This window comes from Monodelphis domestica, chromosome 1 (genome assembly GCF_027887165.1).
Source record: "Monodelphis domestica isolate mMonDom1 chromosome 1, mMonDom1.pri, whole genome shotgun sequence".
Lineage (NCBI taxonomy): Eukaryota > Metazoa > Chordata > Mammalia > Didelphimorphia > Didelphidae > Monodelphis > Monodelphis domestica.
This window is the reverse complement of record NC_077227.1, coordinates 147707383-147732794: the sequence shown is the minus strand read 5'-3', so window position 1 is coordinate 147732794 and position 25412 is coordinate 147707383. Positions and strand designations below refer to the sequence as shown.

At 34.7% G+C, this 25412-nt stretch overlaps 1 protein-coding gene across 8 annotated transcripts in view; it reads left to right on the top strand.

Moving 5' to 3' along the window:
- OTUD7A (OTU deubiquitinase 7A) overlaps positions 1-25412 on the top strand; it is a 431998-nt gene that overhangs the window by 319643 nt on the left and 86943 nt on the right. For all 8 annotated transcript variants that reach the window (XM_007479500.3, XM_007479503.3, XM_056807877.1 and 5 more), the window contains 2 exons: positions 6479-6697; positions 24671-24772. In XM_007479500.3, the coding sequence (XP_007479562.1) occupies positions 6479-6697; positions 24671-24772 (321 nt within the window). The remainder of the gene's footprint in view (positions 1-6478; positions 6698-24670; positions 24773-25412) is intronic.

Below are 25412 nucleotides of genomic sequence, written 5' to 3'. Positions count from 1 at the left end.
AACATAAACATTGTCACACAGATAGTTAATGTCAGAGACCAGATTATAACTCGGAACTTTTTCTCAATTAGTGTGTTTTGTTCATTTCTGCAGGTTAGATAGAAGACATTCTTCCACCTCCACCTCCAACCACCACCATCCGGTTTTTACTCTAGAAAAGAGTAATCTTAATCACACATCACCTCGTAAGAGGTATTATATATATATATAACATTGGCCTTTTCACCACCAGATCATCCCTAACTAATCAGAGACCCAGTGTGCCTAATTTTCAGATATAGAGAAGGGGGCAAAAATCAGAGCTGCTATATCTGTAATACAGTGCTATTTTACATTTTAAAATCTTGGTGCATCTTACAATCTTGTGCATTTTCTAAACTGATAAATGCAGTAATTATCTGCCATCATCTGATTTTTTAAAAAAGATATTGCATGAAGATGTTGTATTCTACCCTAGCACTAGCTGTATTTATCTAGCCTAGCTAATAATCCCATCTGTTTTTAATAGAATTCAAATTTTAGTGTTTCTAATTTGGATGTTCAAGTGGCACATAATTGGATTCTTATTTAGTCTCTCTGTTATGAAATCCCAGTGCCCGAAATGGCAACTAAGTCTTAGGATAGCGAGAGCTGTCGGAAGATGCAAATGTAGTCTTGACGTTTGTTTTTGTCAGCCCTTAAGAAGTTTTGTACTTCCTAGCACCAGGCACTTAGTAATTTTCTTGTGAGGGTGATACTGGAGGAGGCCCCTTTGGAATAACTTTTGTCACCATAATTTCTTATGCCAAATTTTACTCACACTCTAGAGGGGGGAATAAAAAAAAAAGATATCACTGGGTCGGGTGTGTGTGTGTGTGTGTGTGTGTGTGTGTGTGTGTGTGTGTGTGTGTGTATGAGAGAAAGAGACAGAGACAGACAGAGAGATATGAAGAAGAAAATTATATATGATTATTTGTATTAGGAATAGCTGTTTCCCATTAGAAGATCTTTTAACACTTGGAAACTATTTTTTTTTACATCAAAGAGGCAGCCTCTTTCAAACTACTAATACGTAACATTTATTATTTTTTAATAACATCAAGTGGCACACCTTATGCCATACAGAAACATAAGTTGACTGATGGTCCAAATATGGGTCTGAGGTCAAAACAGCTCATCAACCCAGCTTTGAGAAAGAAAATTCTCCAATTATATGTCCTATTAATGATGAGTCAATTACATTTTTTTTACATGGCACCTAGCATCATATATCTTAAAAGGTGGGAGATTTCCCTTCTCAAATTGTGTGATACCCTTATTACCCAAATTACATATTATTATCAGTTTCCTCAGAACCTAGGCCTGATAGAGCTTTTCCCCAGTACCTTAACATCCACTAATGAATGTGTTCTCTCTGTCTCTGTCTGTCTGTCTGTTTCTCTGTCTTTGTCTGTTTGTCTGTCTCTCTTGCTCCCTGCCCCACTCCCCCAGAACATTGTCATTATATCTCACTTCACAACTCCAATCCACACTTGCTTTTGGAAGAGCTACCCAAATCCTTTCTCCCAACCTTGAGCATAGGGTAGGGGTTTCTTTGGGGCAGGAGTGGGGAGGAGTAACAAATGCTAGACTTCTCCCTTTCTCAGCATGATTGAACCCATGGTTAGACTGCTCTGCATTGCCACACCTCCCTATCCTCACCCTACTCCACTTTTGCTCCAGGTTAAAGAAATCATAGTTATGTCTTTAGGTTTCAGAAATTGAAGGAATTTTAGAAATCATCATCCATCCAGTCTCATTTTACAGTTTACTAAAACACAGAGAGTCAAAGGGACTAATTCAGCTTTGCAAAAGTAGTTAATTAGTAGTTGAGTTAGAATTTAGACCCAGAAACTCTGAAACCAAGATCTGCGGCCTTTTTACTATTGTAGCACATGTAATCACAATATTCCTTTTTCTAATCTACAAATGACTAGAGGTTAGGACATTTTCCCTCTAAAAACTAGTGGTTGGGTCAGCATATAGGGTATGGGATCACTGAGATAATAGACTTAGTGACAAAAGAACTTCCCAGGCTATCAAATTTAACACCCTTATTTGATGACGGAAAACCAAGTCCTTGAGAAATTAGGTGATATGCCAGGCCACATAGATAAAAAAGTGGCTTGAGTGATCACCCAGAGTGTAATGCTTCCAGTTCCTGGAATCTCTGACATTTCTCATGGAGCTTTGCTAGACTTTTCCTTTTTTTAATTTTTTAATTTTGTTCTTTCTTTTATCATGGTTGTATATTCTATATGTTCTCCCCTCCTACTTGAACCCCATCCCATTGAACTGGAAACTGCTAAAGTGAAAGTTTTGCCAACTTTGCATCCATAGACCCTATCAGATTTTGTTACAGAATAAGTGCCTAATAATATTTACCCTCTCTTTGGTACTTATTACACAATCAACATATAATTACTTCTTATTCATGAAAACATAATATGAAAGTCTGATCAGGAGTATGAAAATCAAATTTAAAGGTATATGTGCTATTTAAGTTTAGAATAAAATATTATCAATATTGAAACATGATTTGCCGAAAACTCCTCTCTCAGATTCCATCTGAGAACCACATTTGGTATAGATTGTTCCATGACCTCCTGACAATTCATTTTTAGGATCTTTTTGACCAAAAAGTAAATTAATGCCATTTATGTCCATTACTGCCCTTTAAAAAAGAAAAACAGATATAGAAGAGAGGAGGGAGAAAAGAGGAGGGAAAGAGACAGACAGAAAAAGAGACAGAGAGAGAGAAGGGGGCATATCTCTTTATGGTAGGCAGATGAGTAGAGGGGGCTGAAGTAGAGATCAGGCAGAATAGCCCAAGTAGGAAAATCTCTTGTTAACAAGTAACCTAATCAGAAACAGATGTTGTAGGACCATGATGTCCCAAGTGTACTACTTTTATGAGCTTGTCATGAAATTTGGGACAATACTTACAATGAACCTATGATCATTTCATTTGGAAAACCTAAGAAGAATATCTGTCTTATTAAAAAATTGACTCTGTGATTGTAACCTAAACTGACAAATGTGTATTTAAAATGTATATATTTTCAGTTTCTTATGTTACAATAGATTTAATTTATTGCTAAACATGAGTATTTTTATCCTTTAAAAATGTTTATATGAATATATTTGGTGGGCACTACTTTCTGTAAGACAAATGGCTAGATGTTTTAGATCTCTTTGTTTCACAGGTCTTCAATTAGATCTCCTCCTCTCTACTCACCCAATCATCACCCTAGTTCAGATCCTTATCACTTCTTGCCTGAACTATTGTAATAGTCTCATTTTTGTCCTCCCTACCTTGAGCCTCTCTCCATTCCAATCCATTTTTCATACCGACTCGAAAGTAAACATCTGATCAGATTCCCATAATTCAATAGACCTCAATGCCTCCCTTTTACATCTAAGATCAAATATAAACTTTGCCATTTAAATCTCTTCACCACCAGATTTCTTCCCATATTTTCAGTTTTCCTATACATCATTCCCTTCTCACTACTTTACAGTGCAATACTATTGCCTACTTCCTGTTCCACACACACTATTTTCCATTTCTCATTTCCCCATACCTGAATTGGACTCCTTCTTCACCTTTGCTTTGTGAGTTTCTGATTTCTTTGAAGACTCAATTCAAGACATCTTTTCCAATAAGTATTATTCTGATCATCCCAGAAAGTAGTATGTTCCTTCCCAAAAAACTACCTTAAATTCTTTTTGAAAATATAATATACATATATGTGCTTATATGTACACATGCAATATATTTATATATGCATATATACTTATACACATACATATATACATACTTATATGTGACATATCTATACATACTTATATGTATATATAATATCATATACCTAATTTTCTATATATCTATGTAAGTGCACATACATATGCGTGTGTTGTCTCCTCCAATAGAATGTAAGCTATTTGAAGACATAAGTTGTTTGTTTCACTCATGTCTTCATATCCATAGTGTTTAGCACTGTTCCTTGCCACATAGTAAATCCTTGTAAATGCTAGTTGATTAAAAATTGTATAATTAGGTAGGATGGAGTAATTCAAAGAAAATCTGAAGTATTATTGTTATTCCTTGATTTAGAATCTTAGGGAAAGAAATGATGGTACAAAAGAAACAACTTTCTAACGTATTTATTATGCAATTCTCATGGCAAAATATTGTAAATTATAGTTATTTGTGTATTCTTCATATCTCTACTGGGAATTCCATTAGGGAAAGGGACTATCTTATGTAAATTTCACATTTTCCCACATCTACCAAAATGCTTTGCACATTTTAAGTATTTAATAATTATTTATTGAACTACAATAAGTATCTTAGATACTTCATGATTAAAAAAAAAAGACATCATTGTAATAGACAGTTCCTCCAAAGTGGAAGGTCTAAACCTTTTTTGTATCATGGACCTCTTTCATGGTACAATGAAGACTATGAATTACAAAGAAAGTGTTTTTAGGGGTATAAAATAAAATAAATAAGATTGCAAAGGAAATACATTTTGTTGAATATAGTTATCAAAATATACATTTTTAAAAATCACAGACTCTAGGTTAAGGATCTCTGCTCTAAAGATCCAAGTACTCAGCCTAAATGCAAATTTAACTCTAGACAGTAAACCCATACTTGACTCCCAGTTCCATTACTTGGTAGCTATACAATTTAGTTCATGGACCTTGATAATCTAGTGTTCAATTTCCTTCATATTTCATATAATAACAGTAATATTGCCATTATTGACTTCATAGGATTGCCATAAGGATTGATTGACATAAGGGGCTTTTTAAGCAAAAAGCACTATATAAATGCAAGTTATTGCTATTATTGTTATTAGATTTAGTAACTAAGCATACAGATGATAATTTAGAAAGAATATCAATTGAATAATGACATTAAAATCTTATTTTTGCCTATATGACCTTGGGCAAATCACTTAACCCTTTTCAAGCTGAGATTCCTCATCTATAGAATGAAGGATTTACATTAGATGAACTCCAAGGTCCCTTCTAGCTAGCTCTATATTCCTTTATTTATAGGTTTGGGTTTTTATTACTACAACTTTTTTGTATAAATATTTCTAGTGGAGTCTAAATTGAATAATAATAGAAAATTTGAATTGGATAAACAATATGGTAGGATATTAATAAGTAAAACTGATCATATAAGTTGAGCAAAATTACTTTAAATACTAAATAACAAATGAAAATCAGATGAAATTATGGTATTTGACTCTGATAAGATTTTCATGGGATTCTGATATACTTTGTGCATTATAATTTTATTAGCTAGTCTTTAGTTCTATAGAAATTGAGGTATTTTCAAATAAAATACAGATAATTAAAAATATTCTTAAAAACAAAAACAGAACTAATGAATGAATGAATGACTAGAAATTCACTGTCTTCTTCTTCTCCCCTATGAGAATTGTTGTGAAGCAGCTTCTAAGGTATATTATTTCATCTAATATTATTCCCACATATATGTGTAACAATCACATGCCTCTCATAAAATAAATAATTTGTAATATTATTAAAATTGATATAAAAAAGACAATATTTTAAAAAATATTTATGTATTGTTTTTAGTTTTCTGTCATTTGGTTGTACTCATTTTATAAAATTTTAAGTGTTATAAAGGATTTTACTATTATATCATTTTTTAAGATGACCAAGTAGCTCATGGTTAGTCCTCAGACCCTATAACAAAAATTGTTCCAGGTTAAACACTTTAAAAACAAATTTAACTGCAAGGGTTCTGCCAAGTTGTGTTTAAAATAAAGGATTCTGTCTCCCATAAAAGTTTGAAAACCTTTGTTTAGGAAAATTCTGTATTATATAGTTATTATTCTTAAGTAGGGCATGGTCTATAAGCACTTTATGACAATATATGGTACTGATAGGGGGAAAAACATACAGATTGCTTTGGTGTTTGAGGTCTGCATATTTCCATATATGTCATGCTTATCAGAACAAATAAAAAAGAATCTGTCTTGAAATTGAAGTCACGATGGTTAGATCTAAAATAGATTGCCACCTGCTTTAAAGATAAAAAACAAATTCCAATCTCTTTGATGTATTTTAATGATATGAAATGATAGTTGTGCACAGAATTCTGTCTGAATTTTGTTAAGATACAGCTTGAGCTCAAAATGAACAAGAATAATGAAAATCTTTTAGAATGTTAATAAATATTTGTTCTATTAAGTCTTTACCAATTATCTTTCTTAGTGGCTTAATATAATGAGCTCTTCTCAAAGTGATATTTTTTCAGCCCACCTTCCTGAATACATTTTGAGAAAGATATATTGAATAGAAAAGGCAGTATTTGATGGGGAGGGTATTATATATAAATAGGAAAATCTACACATGGTGGTTTGGGACTGGCATTTACAAGCCACTCAGACATCATAGCTCTTTTTCTTCCTAGAAAAACGTCTTTCCAGAGGTATTTCTCATGCCAGCTCAGCCATAGTCTCCCTTGCCCGATCCCATGTGGCCAATGAATGCAGCAATGAACAATTTCCCCTGGAGATGCCCATCTACACATTCCAACTGCCAGACCTCAGTGTGTACAGTGAAGACTTCAGGAGCTTCATTGAACGTGATTTAATTGAACAGGCAACAATGGTTGCCTTGGAGCAGGCAGGTAAGTAAATTCATTTGGTGTTAGTAGATAGATGACCTATAGTCCCCATCTTTCTTTTATTTCATTTCAATATTAGAGCTGGTATAGCTTTTACTTAAGTGATTCACATAAGCAACAAAAAAAAGCATACCCCATTTTTTACATTAATCCATTTGTTCTCTGTTAGATTCAATTTTATCTCTGGCTATCTTGAGCCAAGCCTCTTTCTCATAAAAAGTCATGCTTCTAACTTATCTCTTCACCCTCCCCATGAAGACAGGTCATATGATATAAGTTTTACATATATTATCATATAATACATATTTCCCAGTTCATCATGCTGTGAAATAAAACATATTTTGCTTACACTAGAGAAAAATTCATGGAGGAAATAAAGTGAAGAATGCTATGTTTCAATTTGCATTCAGACTTTGTTCTTTCTGCCACAGTGGATAGCCTTTTTTGTCATGAATCTGCTGGAGTTGTCCTAGATCTTTGCCTTATTGAAAATAGTTAAGTCATTCACAGCTGATTATCATACATTATTGTTGTTACTCTGTACAATGTTCTTCTGGTTCCACTCACTTCTCTTTGCATCACTTCATTTCATCACTTCTTTCCAGGTTTTTTGTGATCATTTTATTTGTCATATCTTATGACAATAGTATTTCATTATAATCAATCTTATGCCACAATTTGTTCAGCCATTCCCCAATTGATGGGCATCCCTCCAGTTTCTAATTCTTTGTCACGACAAAAAAAAATCTGCTTTAAATATTTTATAATATATATTATATATATAATATATATATATATATAGTTTCTTTTCCTTTTTCCTTGATCTGATCATCTTAGAAAATAAACCTCATAGTGGAATTTTTGGACCAAAAAGTATATGCAGTTGTATAACTGAGTATAATTCCAGGTTGGTCTTCAGAATAGCAAAGTTTCCATGGAATTCAACTGACCCTTTGATTAATTAAAGTGGAAATGGAGGGATAGAATAATGTTTGACAATTATCACCTATCCTCACAGAATAGCCCAATTATTAAACCAGTGACTAATCAAGTTATAAAAAGCATGCTAACTCTTAATTTATAGATTCTGATAAATTGGAAAACAAAGAAATAGAAGTTATATGTATTTTCAAGTGAATTTTGAAAGAACATCTGCAACTTCATCAATATGTCAGAGTAGGTTTAGTGAGTATCCTCATTATGTAGTAAGAACAGTGAGAGACTACATTACAAAATACCAAAATGGTAGGATTTCATTTCTATGATAAGAGCTAGGTCATATTCAGATCATTGTTTGTTCTTTCAAGTTGTTTTATTTTTATGAAGTAAGGATGGGATTTGTACCACACACACCTGCCTCAACTGACATAACCACAGAAGGTCCAGACAACTGGAATTCAGTCAATCAGAATTGCAAACTATGTGAGAAGAAGCCCTTAATCAATTTTAGAGGATTACATGGCTTTGATAATTGCATGAAGGCAGATGATACCACTCGGGAAACATCTTAGGACTGGTTGAAAGAATCAAGCATACTTCTAGGACTGTGTATGAAAAATAATAGTCCATCAATGAGATCAGTCCATTTGTCCAGTGGAAGAAGAGATGTAGATTGGAGTCCTCCAGCCCCAGAGAGGGAATTAACCTTGGAGAGTGAACAGTACTCCTCCACCCCACTAACCCTCTCATCAAAGACACTGATCCAAGAGGAGATCATGCATCTATCATGGAGCCTATAGAGGCATGCTGAGCAAACACAGATTGAGAAAAATAGCCACTGAGGGAGGAAGCAGCTTTAAGAAGTGTGATCTCTTCAAGAGAGAATGTCTAGCAGTCAGGAGCTATGTTTGCCCTTTTTTCTACACCCACTCTTTGTATGTATATACTTTTACCTTCATTGTAATCTTAAATTTATGCCCTCTCTCATGGTAGATTCGCCTATATTTTTGAATGTACCCTAGACTTTTGAAGGGAATGTTATATATCAAATTATTCTGACAAGACCACCTGATTAAATAATGTTCATTAAAAACTACTTGAGGACACTGGCTAATTATCAAGGGGAAGCACCCAATAGGGGCAGCTAGATAGCATAGGCAATAGAGCACAGGATCTGGAATCAGGAAGACATGAGTTCAAATTCAATCACAGGCAGTTACTAAACATCTGGCCTAGGCCAATCATTTAATTTCTGTTTGTCTCAATTTTCCCAATTGTTAAATGAGAATATTAACAGTACCTTCCTCCCAGGGTTGTTGTGAGTATCATATGAGAGAATATTTGGAAAGTGCTTGACATAGTTCCAGGTACATAGTAGATGCCATATAATGCTCATTCTCTGCCCCCTGCTTCCTCCCTTAATCTCACTCTAAAAAACCTATTGCCAGAGGAGAGGTTAGCTCTCCCTTAGGGGACCCATCCCATGACAAAAGTACAAATTGGAAGAGTAAGACTAGAAGAGCTATAATAGAATTATTTAATTAAAGTAGAAAATTTTCAAAACTGCCTAAGAAATGTGACTTTTAAAAATATAGTGTGTTTTGGGCAGCTAAGGGGCCCAGTGGATTGAGAGCCAGACCTGGAGATGGGAGGTCCTGGGTTCAAATTTGATCTGAGATACTTCCTAGCTGGACTCTGGGCAAGTCACTTAACCCCCAATGCCTAGCCCTTAGGACTCTTCTGTGTTGGAACCAATACACAGTATTGATTATAAGATGGAAGATAAGGTGTTGTTTTTTTTAATGTAGTAGATCTATGTTGGAATTCATAGGACATAAGGTATATTTTGTAGATGCTACTTCAAACCATCTCTTCCCTCTAACCCCTCATACTTTGACTTTATTCACTATCCTCTGCCCCATTTGGGTACTCCATTAATCTCATTAGGGCTCCATGGTAGCCTTTTTTATTTTTCTTGAGTCTTTCAATAACTTGAGAATAATTTCTCGCTGTATGAGTTGCCAGTTCTGTCTTTCCACCCTCATTTTGCTTTGGAATCCACTATATTTGTCATTCACCCAGGATGCAGTGCTAACTCACAGCACCTCCTGCTAAGAATGACAAAAGGAAATGGCAATTACAGCCCTTATATTTCACTAAAAACCTGGTCTATTTTCTTTTTCTTCAAGGAAGTATTTTCTTTGTTGCTACCACATATGTCTTTGGTGGCCACAAGTTATTTTTAGAGCAACATATTAGAAAAGGCAGGGCCAAATTCAAGGTAAAAAAAAAATCCCTCTTACACTCACATTGAGTTGGTGTCACATTTGGTTAGCTTCTGTCTCTCTTCAAGGGTGATGGCATGGGCATCCTATTTAGAAATGTGTAGTAAGCCATCTGTTAAAATCTTAAGTTAATTGATTCCATTACCTCATATGAATCAGAAGAACATTTCTTTGGAAAGTCAAAAGAAATGACTAATAACTCTTAGACCATACCAAAACCTAAGCCTCTGTTGAAAAGTTTTGCATACCATTTGTTTTTTTCTTTGGGGGAATTCTGGTTTTCAAAAGGAGAACATTCAATAAGGGCTGTTCTCTGCAACATCAGTTTCCTTCCTTTTCTTTCTCTCCTTTTAAAGTGAAATTATTCTTCAGGTACAATTATATTGATTACCCTGTAACAGCTGAAAGTAAAAAAAAAAACTGGACTATGTAAATGACTTCTTTGGAAGATGTTTTCAAATTGAACCTTGAAGTTTAAAAGACATTTCTATAGTTGACTTACCATTCAAGGAGTGATGAGAAGAGATGCCAAGTAACTAAGAATAATCTCTTTATATATGTAGCTCACCAATAACTTGAAATAGTAGAATCCTCCAGAGAGATATCATTCATAAGCAGTTTTCTCATGATTTTATTCCCCTAAAAATTATCTTAATTTGACATGATTTCCTGATATTTTAAGATGATAATTCCTCTTCATCTCCCTTTTTCTAAATCTGAATCTTCCTCCAAGGTTAGGTCAGTCACAAACTTTTTTACTGATTACTTATTTCTCTGATCCCCTTTCCCACTGATATTTCCATTCTTCCCATCATTCCTTATCCTATATTATACTTAGTTTATGTACATGTTGTAATCTCCCTATGCTCCTGTCATCGCAATGTAAGCTCTCAAAGGCAGGGACAATTTATGCTTTTTGTTTTTGTGTTCCCAGTACCCTACATGAAACCATGCTCACAGTGAGCACTTGACAAATATTTGTTGAATTTTTCGATTTGTCAAGCCTAAGCCAAATTCCTAAAGTTCTTTGCACTTCACAAAGAAATTGCCTTTGCTATTGGTATTCAGAGGTAATTGAAATGTGATTGAATATGTGGTCTAAATTGAGTGTCAAAGAAATGGAAAATTCTTCATGTTGTACTTTTCCAAAAAGCAATCCTTCCCCTGCTTAGGGAAGATTTAGGGGTTTATAGTTTTGCCAAATTGGCTGAATTAATCATTCTTTTTTTTTAAGGTTCATTTCTAGATTGAATAGAATTGGTTCATTGACAACTTGTTGCCTTTTATTGGGATCAAAGTTTATATATGAGTTTTAGTGTCCCACAATGTTAATTACTTACTTCATTGTCATGGCAAATGAGATATGCAGCTTCTTTTCAGAAATTAAATCCCCTTAATGTGTATAGTTATCCTTACATATGAAATGATTCAGAATGAATTTTAGTGACTATTCACCAATTTTTTTTTTGCATCTGAAGCACCACAAAACATCAGATAGATATGCTTCCTGCCTTTGAGGAAAAAAAATCTTTTGAGAGTAATTAGGTACTTTTTACCTAAGCATTTACATTCTTGCTTCCCAGAAATTGTCTTGTGGCCTGATGAACATCAAATGAATAATTCAAGAAAACATTCATAGCCCAGTGGAGACCCTGGGAAGGGCCAGGGCAGGAGGAAGGAATCAGGAATCAGGGTAGTAACAGAGATGAACTAAGCTGTGGAAAATAAATCACTTTTAAAAATAGTGTTCACATGCATATTATTAGTGTTTGATAGACCTTCCTTCCAAACAGAAGCCCATTTGAACTGATTAAATCATAGTACCCTTCATTAGGGTACTGAAAGACATAATTTAAATTTACAGATTACCATTTTTAAGAGAAATATTCAGAATTTAATTTGATCCTTGAAGGAAAGTAATATTAAAATGTAACTGTTTAGAGATTTTGAGAATAGATGTTTTGAGAGGTCATGGTGCTAATTGGTTTGCCTCTAGGAAAGATTAAACTTATATTGTGTTATCCCAATTTTTTGAGTTCTCCATTTTTGGAGATTCCACAATCTCCCTTGTGGTCAGAAATTCCTCCTTATCATCTACTATACATCTCAGTTACAATAAAACCCTGTGTTTTTTTTTCTTTTTCTTACCACAGCAGAGTTGGAATATAGCCACTCAACATCTTTCTCATACTGTCTCCTTCTTATGGTAGAAAACTGTTATTAAGACATTCCTCCTTCAGTTTTCCAAGTTGAGTGAGTCTGGCCCATTCACCTTTTACCCTTATGAACTATATCCATTTATATGTGGGGTTCTATTCCTCCTAGGATGTAACTATTCCTTTTCCAAACATCTTTTTGTACCCTCTTAATTTTGTTCTAATAATTGTATTGGATTTCACCCTCTAGATGATAGGATCTTCGAAAGCAGAAACCAGTATGTAATCTTTGCATCTCCCAATAATTTAAGACAGTATTCTGCACATGGTAGATACTTTTAAAATGTTTGTTGAATTGCATTTCAAAACTCCTCTTTAAGGATTTTGAAAAGATAGCAGTATTCCAGCCAAAATGGCTGCCTGAAAACCTTGTAGTTTCCATACACCTACTCCAGAAAAATCATGAAATTCACACCATATGGATGAATAATAAAGAAACTTCCATGAAAAACTAAAATAACTTTTTTTTCCATCCCAGAATTATTAGAAGTCAGCTAGAAGCCAAAGGACAATAGGAAAGAGGAACACCAACAAAGCTAATTCCCTATCAGGCAAACAAGCCCAACCTCCCAAAATGACCAGTGAAAGACCAGACATTGTAACCTTTAAAGTTCTGTGTCTGCAGCAAAAATGGAAGCCCCCAGAGATATCCCTGAGGAGGTCAGGAAACCCTAGGGAGTGACAGAAACCAGAATGATGTGAAAATATACATACTAGGAGAGTTCAGGCATCCAGGAACTCCAAAGTCCCTAGCTATCCCTGATGTGCTATAGATCACTATTCCTCAAATTCTTCTTGTCTCTGGACCTCTTTTAACATTGTAACATTACTGGAGACACTCCACAAAAAAAATTGTTTATTTGGATTATATATACCAATATTTGTTATTATATAAATAAAACCTTAATATTATTATGAAAATAGTTTCTATCTCATAGACCCCCAAAAAGATCTTAGGACACCCAGGAGTCCTTGGACTACACTTTGAAAAATATTGCAGTAGAATACCCTGAAGATTAAATATTCTGAACCTCAAATATCAAGAGGTATTTACTCCCTGGGAGCTTGAAGTCCAAGGTAATCTAAGGAGAGATAGAGCAGGGTTAATCACTCCACCTAAAAACAGAACAGGGCACACTCCACCTAAAAACAGAATCATGACCTGGCATAAAACCTCCATTTACGAATTAAAGCTGAAGAGAATGAGTAAATCAAAGAAAATACCAACTATTATTTTTTAAAAAATATCACAAATCTAAATATGCCCCCTGACCCTCAGAGAAGAAAAGAATTCTGTAAATGCTACAAAATAGAGACTTAAAAGAAAAGTATGTATTCTCCACAAGGACTACATGAATACCTAGAAAAAAATGAAGCAAGAATTTTTTTAAATGAAGTGTAGGGGATGACTAGGTAGTTTAGTGGGTAAAAAGTCAAACAGAGCCTGGACAGCCTGGGTTCAAATATGGCAGCAGATACTTCCTAGCTGTTTGACCCCAAGCAAGTCATTTAAGCTCAATTGGTGAGCCCTTACTACTCTGCTTCCTTATAACAAATGTTTAGTATCATTCTAAAGCACAAGGTAAGATTTTGTTTTGTTTTTTATTTAAAATTGAATGTAAGATCTGGGAGAAAGAATTAGAAGGAAAATAGCTTAGAAGAAAAAATGATAAACCTCTAAAGTAATGGACTTTCTGAAAACTAGAATAGAAATTAAAATCAATAATTCTGTGAAAAAGCAAGAAATATTGGAACAAAATCAAAAGACTAAAAAAAAGAAGAAAATAAAAGATAACTCATATAAAAAACAACTGACCTGGAAAAGAGGTTAGAGAAAGATACAAGTCATTGGACTCTCTTAAAAGATAAATATTTTTTGAAACTGCCTGAACACTATGTTTCAATAAAACATAAGTGAAAACTGCTCATTTATAATAGGACCAGGGGACAAAGCAAAGCTAGAAAGACTTCAGTGAAGTTCTAAAAGAAACCCCAATCAAGATGTCACAGCCAAAATCTAGTGCTTTCACATCAAAGAAAAAATACTACAAACAAGCAAAAAAGAAGGATTCCAAGTATCAGAAAACCAGTCAGGACCCCATAAGACTTGGCAACTTTTACTGAAAAATGAGAAGAGGTTTTAGAATATAATATTCCAAAAGGGAAAAGATAAAGGATTACAACCTAGAATAACAACATGCAAAACCACCAGATAATTTTGAAAAAATAGATTTTTAATGGAACAGAGGATTTGCTAGCATTTCTGGTTTAAAAAAAAGAGAGACCAGCACCAAGTAGGAACTTTGAAATACAAGAAATATAGATTGGTAAATTTATTTGAGAAAGTATAAGAAATTGTATGATGATATAATTCTAACATTATAACAGGAGAATAAATCAGTGTTCAATTTGACCTTAATGTCTTCAAATGATATTGAGGGAATTAAATAAAAACAGAGTAAGATGTTATTGACTTCTGCTCTGGGAGCTTTAAAAAGGGAGGAGAGAAGGTGGGGAGACCAGTTGACATTCTTTTATATAAAGGAGAAAGAAGGAAGGTAGAACTTGCTGTTTTTCCTCATTGGGAATCATGAGAAAAGTCTGCAAACCAGAGGCAAGAGATTGGTGAGAGAATATCAGATCTTGTTTGAAACAGACAAAGGAGGATTGAGCACAAATAATCACATCCAAACCGATCAGTGTAGTATAACTAAAGAGGGAAATAAGCAGGGAAAGAAGGAGAGGAGCTTAAAACTTAGGATATTCCTAGGAAGACAATAACCCTGTCTAACTTGTAACTATAATTATGAAGAACATATAAGTTAAAATTAAATTCAAAAGTGTTTGCAAAAATGTAAAGCACTATGCAAAAGTGAGGTAATATTGTATAAAACCTCATAAACTCAATGAAAAGAAATGAAGCCAGCATCATACATGCTTAGATTGCTACTACTGGAAGGAAGGAATAGCTTCCACCAACGATATAGAATGCTGGTAGAAAACCATCTCCTTCTGAATTACTTGATCGTTATTATTATTAAAGTAAATAATTATTTTATAAAGTAATAATTATTAAATAAGATAATAATTGTCAAGAATTTAGCACAATGTTTTATACTATATTTATATCTATATAGAAGTAGAAGTGGTAATAGTAATAATAATAATAATAATAGCTAGCATTTATATAGTACTTTGTATATATTATCACATTTGATACATTAATCTTGGGAAACAGATACTATACTATCACTATTTTACAGATGAGGAAACCAAGACTGGAAGATTAAGTGACTTGCCCAGGACACCACAGATTATAAATGTTTGAGGCAGAATGAAATTCAGGTTCTCCTGACTCTTAAGTCTAGTACTCTCTCCTATTGCTATCTAGTTACCTCCAAATTCAGGAATATCTCATATTTACATAGCCTTCCAGAGACTTGAACTCAGTCCCTTTAACCCAAATCTATCTATTTGTTGTTGCTATTTTCCAGATCATATTGTCTCTGAATTATTTGTTCTATCCTAGACATGGCAGCAGTAAGGAATTCAAAAATCCATGCTTCAGGAATAAGGAGGCTGGACAAAATATACACTCAGTATCATATTGTCCTTAGACACACACTGTCTGTCCAGTCCATCCAAATTACATCCTTAAAAGTCAGCATGTCCCATCATGATTTTACTGGACTTTCCAAACACTAGACTTATTCTTTTCTATGACTGAAGTATTTATTTACCAAGTATTTGTTTATTTACCAAGCCCCAGGATAAATATTCATTTGGCTGTATGGTTTTAGTTCTTCCTTCAGGCAGGGTCCCATACCATGCCTTTCAAGAGCAGACATCACTGATAGATCACTTCCTAGACCTCCCTGGGAAATGAATTGAATAACAACATACCAAATAAAGGAAAGAGTTTCTACTTGTAAGCCCTCTGGCTGAAGGGGAGATGCTGCCATATATACCATGGCAAGGTTTTGGGGAAGCAAAAAGAGATATTCAGTTGAAAATTTGGCTGAGGGTTCAATTGGCTATCTAGTGTGGAATAGACTGTCATTTGGTTGATCTCTTTCCATAATTTCTTAACACATCATTTTATGAGTATGGCAAAAGCCAGGAAACATGTGGATCACTCCTGTTGGATGTTCCATTGCTTAATACTCCCTTTGGCAAATATCAGACTATTTGTAGGCATTCCTCTCCAAAAGCCTGGATGAAAATAATTCTGAACTAACAATCTGAATGGTCCCCTCCATCATGGCCAAACTGAACATGTGCAGATCTGTATTTAATAACGGGATTACTAAAATGTTTGAATTGGCCATAAACGCATGGGGTTGCTTCCTTCCTGGTAACTCAATTCAAGTAATGCTAAAATGACCTGATGGTTCCTTTAAAAAAAAAAGAAGTTAAAAAAAAACACAAAACCTAAAGTATTCTCCATAATGCTGAGGTAAACAAAACTGAAGAGTAGGGGGAAAAAAATCAAACTAGGAACTTGGAATTGTGTAATAGCTCTTCTCTCCAGAAAAAAAAAAAGTGTTTGCTTGGATTCAACATTTTTAACCAAATTGAGACATGAATTTATGTACCTAGAAACAGCCTAGAGTAAAATATCTCCTTTCATACATTCTGTTGCAATATAATCCACATGAATGAGAAGGCAGCTTCTAATTTTTTCATGCCTTTGGAAGGAAAGGAGGGGATGAATGAAGGAAAGAGGGAAAAGAAACAATATGTTTAGCCTTCTATTCTTTTTTTAACTCTCCAATCTTTCTTCTTACTAGAGTAACATGAAATTGCTTCTTAAAACCAAGTTTCTTCTGTGCACTTACTCTCCCCACTGACTTCACCTAAATGAAAAGCATCACGGTACAGGAAATCCTCTCATGACTTCCTCTTGATTACAGAGTCTCTGATGAGGAATCTGAAGCAGAGGTGATTATCTAGTCTTCAGGAGACTGAGTTTAAATTAGAGAATAATCATGATCTTAATTTGGAAGTATGCTCACTAGTCAAGAGGATGTCTACCTAGTCTAGAGGATGACCAAGTGGAGGGCACGTGAGCCAGAATAGATAAATTTGAAGGTAAGGGCAGGTTGTACACATGTTACATAAGTCATGGGAGCACAAAGGGACCCACAGGCTTCAATCCAGAGACCCACTCTGTCACAGAGCCCATTTGCCTGTGACCCATCCAGACATTTTGCTTTCACTAAAGACAGTGTTATAACAAATCATTAAGAGTTAAGAAATATGCCTTTGAGGTGCTAAAAATGAACAGTGGAACTCTGAATGGAAATGAAAGAAAATAGGAACCATCCTAAACAATTTTATGCTATAACTTTGGTTTGGCAGAAAAAGTGACAATATGAGCTGAAAATCTCTGAGAAGTAAAACAAACAGAAAGGGGGGAGGAAGAGATTTTGTAAATTTGAAAATGAAAAACCAGTAATTCTCATAGTTCATAATGTGTCTCTAGAATCAGTTATCTTAAAGCAACTTCACTCATTTTTGTAGAGACCTGGATTTTTGGCACAAATAGCTATTACTAAGATAATTCTCTTGAAGATCAAACAAATAAGTTTTGTGATTTATCTTCAGACAAGAAGGAAATGCTGAGCCACCACACAGCATTTTAATAATGTGATTACAGACTGAGAATTGAGTACTAATTCTCACATGCCTGAGCACCATTATGATGGTCATTCAACCCTGAGATGCTTAATGAAATCAAGATCACTTACATGTAAGGTTCCAGGCCATGTTACTTTATTTGTTAGTCAGTAAACAAACATTTATTAAGCATCTTCTATGTGCCAGGTACAATGTTAAGTATTAGGGATAAAAGAAAGGGAAAAAAAGAGGAAAAAACACTCTGCCACGCAGCCCAACTTATTCTATCTCTTCTCCAAATTGGGTCACTTAGCATGCCCTTACAGGCAGAGTTGAAAGGAATTCTAATAATTCCATGGTTTCCAGTATAACCCTGAATTTAATTAGATTTGGGGCATTATTCCTGAGAACTCTTGAAAAGCCACAAAATGAATTACATGAGTTACAATTCAGTGATTCCTCCCAACCCCCAACTCTTTTTATTATTAAGAGTGATTTCATACCTGAGGAAAACGCCATCTATCTCTTCTGCTGCTTTCTCAAGGAAAACAAGGCAGAGTACACCAACTTACACCATCTCTTATCTCCAGTAGATTCTCTTCTTCATGGGAAGTTGGGAGCATTTCTAGGACTGAAAATCAACAGTAACACCCTGCATTCTCATGTACTCATGCTTACTTGAGCACATGCTTAAAGTTCTGTTGCTATTCAGTTGTGTCTGACTCTTCATGACCCTATTTGTTTTTTGTTTTTGTTTTTGACAAAGAGAGTAGTTTTCCATTTCCTTCTCCAGCTTATTTTACAGGTGAGGAAACTAAAGCAAACATGGTTAAGTGACCTGTTCAGGGACACACAGTGAGTTAAATGTCTGAGGCCAGATTTGAATTGAGTAAGATGAATCTTCCTGACTTTAGGTCCTTATCCACCACACCACCAGCTGTCCCAGAATAATATGTAGTTCATATAATTGAAAGAACATGAAATGTGGATTGTGACAATATGTTTAAATCTTGGTTTTCCAAATGACTATTGCATAACCTAGAGCAAGTTACCTTGTTCCTCTAATCCTGATCTACAAAATGAAGAGAGAGGGTTAGGTGAGGTATTGTTAATTTGGAGCTACAAGGGACCCAAGATACAATATTATCCTTTACAGGTGAAAGACCTGAACCCTATGGAGGTTAGATGACTTGTCCAAGGTCACATAGCCAGTAAACATTCAGTGTTGGATTTGAATCCAAGGTTTCTGACTCCAGAACCAAAGCTATTTTTACTTGGCTTAAAATATTTAAAGGACTTGCAATTTGAAGAGCTAGTCTTTTTCTTTCCTTCCTTCCTTCCTTCCTTCCTTCCTTCCTTCCTTCCTTCCTTCCTTCCTTCCTTCCTTCCTTCCTTCCTTCCTTCCTTCCTTCCTTCCTTCCTTCCTTCCTTCTTTCCTTCCTTCCTTCCTTCCTTCCTTCCTTCCTTCCTTCCTTCCTTTCTTTCTTTCTTTTTTGGCTTGGCCCCAGAGGACCAAACTAGGATCACATATTTGAAGCTGGAAGTGGTGTCAGGGGTGTATTAGAGTCAATTCCAACTATTAAATTTTCCGTGTAAGCATCTATACCCCATAAATGAGCAAATGCTACAAATCATGTTTGGTTTATTCTTTTATTAATTATCTGGGCTTTAGAACACGATAGATAAAATGTTAATGCAGATTAAACTTCAAGTATGTCCTGAATAATTTTTTATGAGTTGGTTGTTAAATATTTTCTAGCACAATCCTGCTTTTAAGGTCATCTAAGCCACCTCATTTAACAGACAGGGAAACCGAGGTTCAAAAAGATTAACTGATTTACCCAGGGTAACAGAGATAGATAGTAGTTGAGATAAAGTTTAAATCCAGATTCTCTAATTTTGTATTCCTCTCTAGTCGCAGAGAGAAGTTAGGGAGAGAATGATACAACATAGAAGAAAGCTTCCTAAATATAAGATGAGTATTGCCCTGTTATTTCATCCCAGATGAGAAAACTGCCTATGTCAATGCAAGATAGCATTTGCTCTGCAATTTATAATCTTACAGAGTTGACTAAAAGACTGAGAAGAGTGGCTTGTTGGTACAGTGGATAGAATACCAAGCCTGGATTAAGGAAGTCCTGAGTTCAAATCTAGCCTTGGACACTAGTTATGTGACACTGGGCCAGTCATTTCACCTTGTTTGTCTCAGGTTCATCTGTAAAATGACCTGAAGAAGGAAATGGCAAATCATTATACTATCTTTTCAAGAGAACCCCAAATGGCATCAAGAAGAGTTGTACATGACTGAAATGGCAACAAAAGTTTTGAGAGGTTAAGTATCTTGCCAGGTATCATATAGCAAGCAGATTTCAAGAATGGAATTTGAATCAATTCTTCCTCATCTTAAAGTCAACTCTATATCCATTTCCCCCACACCATCTCTCAATAATTAGTTTTCCAAAAATAGAATAGACTGCCTCAGGGATTGCTCCGTTCCCTAACACTAGGTCCATCAACCAATCAACAAACATTCATTAAGTACCTTACTATATATGATGGTGACTATCCTAGACCCTGGGAAGGTAAATATAAAATTGAGTCAGCTCTGCCCTCAAGGAGCTTCCATTATTCTGGAGATCTAAAACTGGAGTTTTAGAATTCCTCTTAAATAGGAGGTTGTAGTAGAATTCATTATATGGTGACCCCTTAGGTCCCTTCCAAATCTCAGATTTTGATCATCTCTTCTCTGGAGGAAGAGTTGAATACAAATGAATAAAGGGTAAACATATGTATTATTATAATGTGATAAGTCATAATTTGATTCTCAGGGCAACAAATGCACATCATCTTGAGATCATCTACTGTTTGAGATTGCCTGTATCATTATTCTTTTCCATTATTGTGGATGGTGAAAAGTTGATTCAGGCATTTACAAATGTAAGAAATATTTACAGAAGCATATCAAGGATAGAGGGAATGGTGCCAAAGGAGGTGCCTTAAAGATTTTAGAGTAGTAAACAATTGATTAGGACTAATCTAGAGAGGCTCCATGCAGGAGATGAATCTTGAATAGGGAAGAAGAGCACCAGAGTTAATGGATTAGAAGTCAGTAGAAAGATCAGCTAGATAATTCAATAGAGAGCCAGGCCTGGAGATGGAAGGTTGAGTGTTTAAATCTGGCCTCAGACAGTTCCTAGTTGTGTGACTGGGAAAATCACTTAACTCCAATTGCCTAGCCTTTAATTCTCTTCTGCCTTGGAACCAATACTTAGTATTGATTCTAAGATGAAAGGTAAGTTTTGTTTCATTTTGTTTTAAAGAAGTCAGCAGACCTGGATCCTAATCCCAGCTTGATCAATAGGTATAAGAAACTGAGCAAAAAGTATTCCTTTTCTAAATTTCGTTTCCTCACTATTAAAATGAAAGATTGGACTATCAGATCTCAAAGGTTCCTTTCCAGATATGAGGGTCTATGATTTAGTGAGAAAGAATTAGGGGGAGAAAGATTAAGGGGCAGTAGATCTTTGGTATAAGGACTAGAATAGTAAGTAGTTTGAAGAAAAGAACAAGGTAGAGACATCAAGTCAGTTTGATAATGTAGAGTTGAACTCAGTCGAGTAAATGTGAGTTTGCAGAGAGTGGAATATAGTGCCAATTTGATAGAATAAAAAAGCATTTTTCTCTTCTTTGGGAGATTTTGCCCTAATTCAAATCAATTGGACAATCAACAAACATTAAGCTAATATTATGTCCCAAACTCTGTGTGAAGTGCTGGGGATACAATTATGGCAATAAGGTGGTACCTGCCCTCAAGGTGCCTAAATTCCATTAAGGGTAAAGTAAAATCCATTAAGGGATACTTAATATTTTTTGTATCACAGACCCTTTCATCAGTCTGGTGAAGCCTATTAACTGCCCAGAAAAACAGAAAATATATAATACATAGAATTACAAAGGAAGTCAATTTTATTTAAATACATTTATGAAAATTTATTTTTAAAAGTTCTCTGACCCAGGTTAAGGACTTCTGGTAGGGAAACAAATGTGTCCCCAAAAATGTAAAATAAGAGAATCATGTATCTGATAAAAATCTTTTGGTTTTATTTTCACAAACATTTAATGTATTGTATAATCCCAAAGTCAATCAGCAAAAGAACCAGAATTTTGAAAAATTCAATGAATATATAATAGGGTAGAAGGAAGGATTTGAGAAATGATAATGTTTGCATGCTGCAAACAACCATAAGATCCAGTTTGGAAGAATCCTATTTTTCCTTCTCTTCCATAAATCACTGAGATGAAAAATAGCTTGCCCAAGGATATGCAGCTATAAAGATATATAGGAGAGGAACCCTTGGACTCTCCGTCTCCTCCTGCCTAAGACATTTCTCCAGGCTCAAACAGATGACCCACTTTGACATTGTAGCTGGGCACATTTTTTGAATTTTAAAAATAGCACATACATTGACATGCCCACAGGCTGCAGACTTCTCGACTTGCCCACACAGCATCCAGTATTAGGATATTTGTTAGTTATGAGCTCCCTCTTGCGTAGATATTTTTAGTTTAGAAGGCCCCAGCCTTTGCAGAGTTGCAAAAAGTCACAGACTTTTCCTGAAGATTCAAATATGCAGAATTTTATTTCAATGCATATAACCCTATCATAATTTTTTTAAATCATTACTAAAATAACTTCAGTAATAGGCTTGACAAAATGAAAGGACATTCAGCATTCAAAAGGTGGTATTGGACCCTTAATGGCAGCCCATTATACTGGCCAGCAACAAACGATGAAAATGTAAGGTTAGCTTTGGCTGCTTAGGGCTTTCCTTGTTAGTTCTGTGAGTTGAGTGCCATCATCTGGGAACATTTGAACCTCAGTCTTCTACTTTAAATGGCAACCCAGTTTTAGCTTCTTCCAGGCTGGATTATTATTTTTAAAAATGTTCTGCAAAAGGTAGGTGACAGGTTGTTATTTCACAGCCTGAAGACAGAAGAGTTGCTAAAAATTATCACATGTTATTTCCAATTATGCATCTCCGAAAGGCCATTCAAGCACTTTAAATCAAGGTTCCAAAATGCACATCTAATTTAAATTCAGTAAGGCTTGTGAATTATGAGAGGTTACCAATTGATTATCAGAAGGGTATGAGGATTATCAGCTATTTGGTACAACATGTATATGACTATTTCACCTATTAATGTTAATTTTTAATAAATGTTTTGATTTGTAGTTAATGGGATATGGTTTTTTTTTGTTTTAGAAACTTTGTTATTAGGATTTATGCAGTGAGCATTAAAGAAGCTCCATAGAATAATCAGATATCTAGTATACTAGATGCACCAGGGAAATTTTATACATTAATTTTTATTAATAAGTAATTTAATAGACAATGACTGTCTCATTCATTCTAAATTATATTTATTTTGAAAAGCCTTTATTTTCCTTAACTGTAATTCTTTGTCCTTCTTGTACATATTTTCATGATTCCTTTCCAGTAACATCCTCCTTATTTTTTTAATGGAACATATAAAGATAACAAATAATATATGGGTAGGTAAATATGGATGATCTCATTATTTCCAGTCTCATTAAATATTAATTCTTTGTGCCAAAAAAGGAAAGTCAAGAGCAAGTTGTTGTGAAAGTTTACGAAGGTGTTTAACTACTGATTGCTGACTGAATTGTAATTCACAAAATCAAAGGCCAGAAAAATTGATTACCAAATTTTATTATCCAAATCAACAATATTCATCATTAATAATGATTTTCTGTTCCTTTTTCTTTGCCTACATTGAGAAATTTAAAAATAGCTATGTTTTAACATATCAGCTTCAACAATATTTGATACCTATTACACAAGACAGAATAAATTAATCTTTGTCTATCTGTAAGGATGCTTCAGCTTAGCTGGATCATAGAAATTTAGAAACCATCTAGAACAACATTCCCATTTTACAGAAGACATAACTGAATCTGAGAGGTCTTACATGAATTCAGTTAGAAAACATTTCTGAAAAGATTTATTTCCAAATCTTCTAGGGGAAGTCTAATAAGTTATATTTCTTTTTGCAAACTCATACCTTTTTCTCAGTCACTTGAAACACTTTTCAAACATTTTCTGTTAATAATGATGACATTGATATGAGAAGTTGAGAATCAAAAATAGATGCCTATTTTAAAGTGGAAAACTAAGGCAAAATAGAACTTCATGATTGACCTCAAGTAATAGTAATCAATGTCTTTAATAGATTTGCACTAGAACAGACTTTTATGAATATGTATTAATAAAAAATAATGATTAAGAAAAATTAGGATAAAAATAGCACTGAAGCAAAAACTACATATGAAACACTTACAAACTAATAAGAAGGATTTCTTGATCCCTAGGCTGCCATTAAGACTTGCTGATAAAATGACAGAGTCACATGGAGAACAGAAGTTGGCTCAAATCTTCCTAACCCTGTTGCTTATTGAAAGTCAAATTTAGCTCATCCTTTTCTTAAAAAGAAAAAAAAAAACAGAAACTAAATTTTACTTAAGAAGTTGGAAAAGTCTGTCTATAATCATGAACCAAAATTCTTTTTATGAAACTTTCAACTATTGAGCACCATCTGGTTTTCCTTGACATCTTAGGGCCATGTTGGCAAAGACATGGCACAGGTGCCTGGAGTGCTAAAGTGAAGTTGCTTTGTTTCCCCTCTCCACCATACTTGAGGACATTTTATGCATGCCCCATCCCTCTATCTAATAGACCAATGTGAGCACTTCCTCCCTCCACTCTCTGGAGTAATGCAGGGGACTCACATCTCTAAAAGGTTCACCAACACTGGTCTATGGCATGTATAAGCCATACTAACATCACGACCATGCCTTTTTGGAATTTACATTGTCATTATATATGTTTCCATTTCAGGACGTCTGAACTGGTGGTCAACAGTGTGTACAAGTTGCAAGCGTCTTCTTCCATTGGCAACAACAGGAGATGGAAACTGCCTCTTACATGCTGCCTCACTAGGTAAGTCCAACAATGAGCAAAGATCTATATGTTTCCTGAACATGCCAATTACTTTGTTAAAAGAAAAAGTTACACAAATCCCTGTGATCAGGAGAGCACTCCTAGGTAAGCATGTTCTTACATTATTTTTTTGTGGGGAAAAAAGCATTTGTCAAGGAATTGGGAACTTAGGTCCTTTGCCCTTATGGTGAATCAGACCCTATACCTTCTCTACTCCCCCAACTACATTTATTTATTATCTTTAGATCATTTATTATCTTTAGATCAAATTTAAACTTCTGTCAGGCATCTCAAGGTCTTTACAGACTGGCTCCAAACCACCTTTCCAGATGTTATACATTACATTAACCACTTAATGAACTCTCTAGTCCAACCAGCCTTCTTGCTACTTCTTCCCACAAGATTACTCTTTTCATCTCTGCCATTGCACTGGCATCCCAATGCCTGCAAATAACTGACCCTTAGAATCTAGTTTTCCGCAAAACTCAGCTCAAGTGCCACTTTAAAAGTTCCCTTTTACATGAAGCCTTTCCTCATCTCCCATTTCCAAATTCCATCTCTTCTACTCCCTCACCCAAATGGCCGATTTGCTTAATACATCTTTATGTAAGAGATTTGAGAACTCTTCTGAGATGCTTAG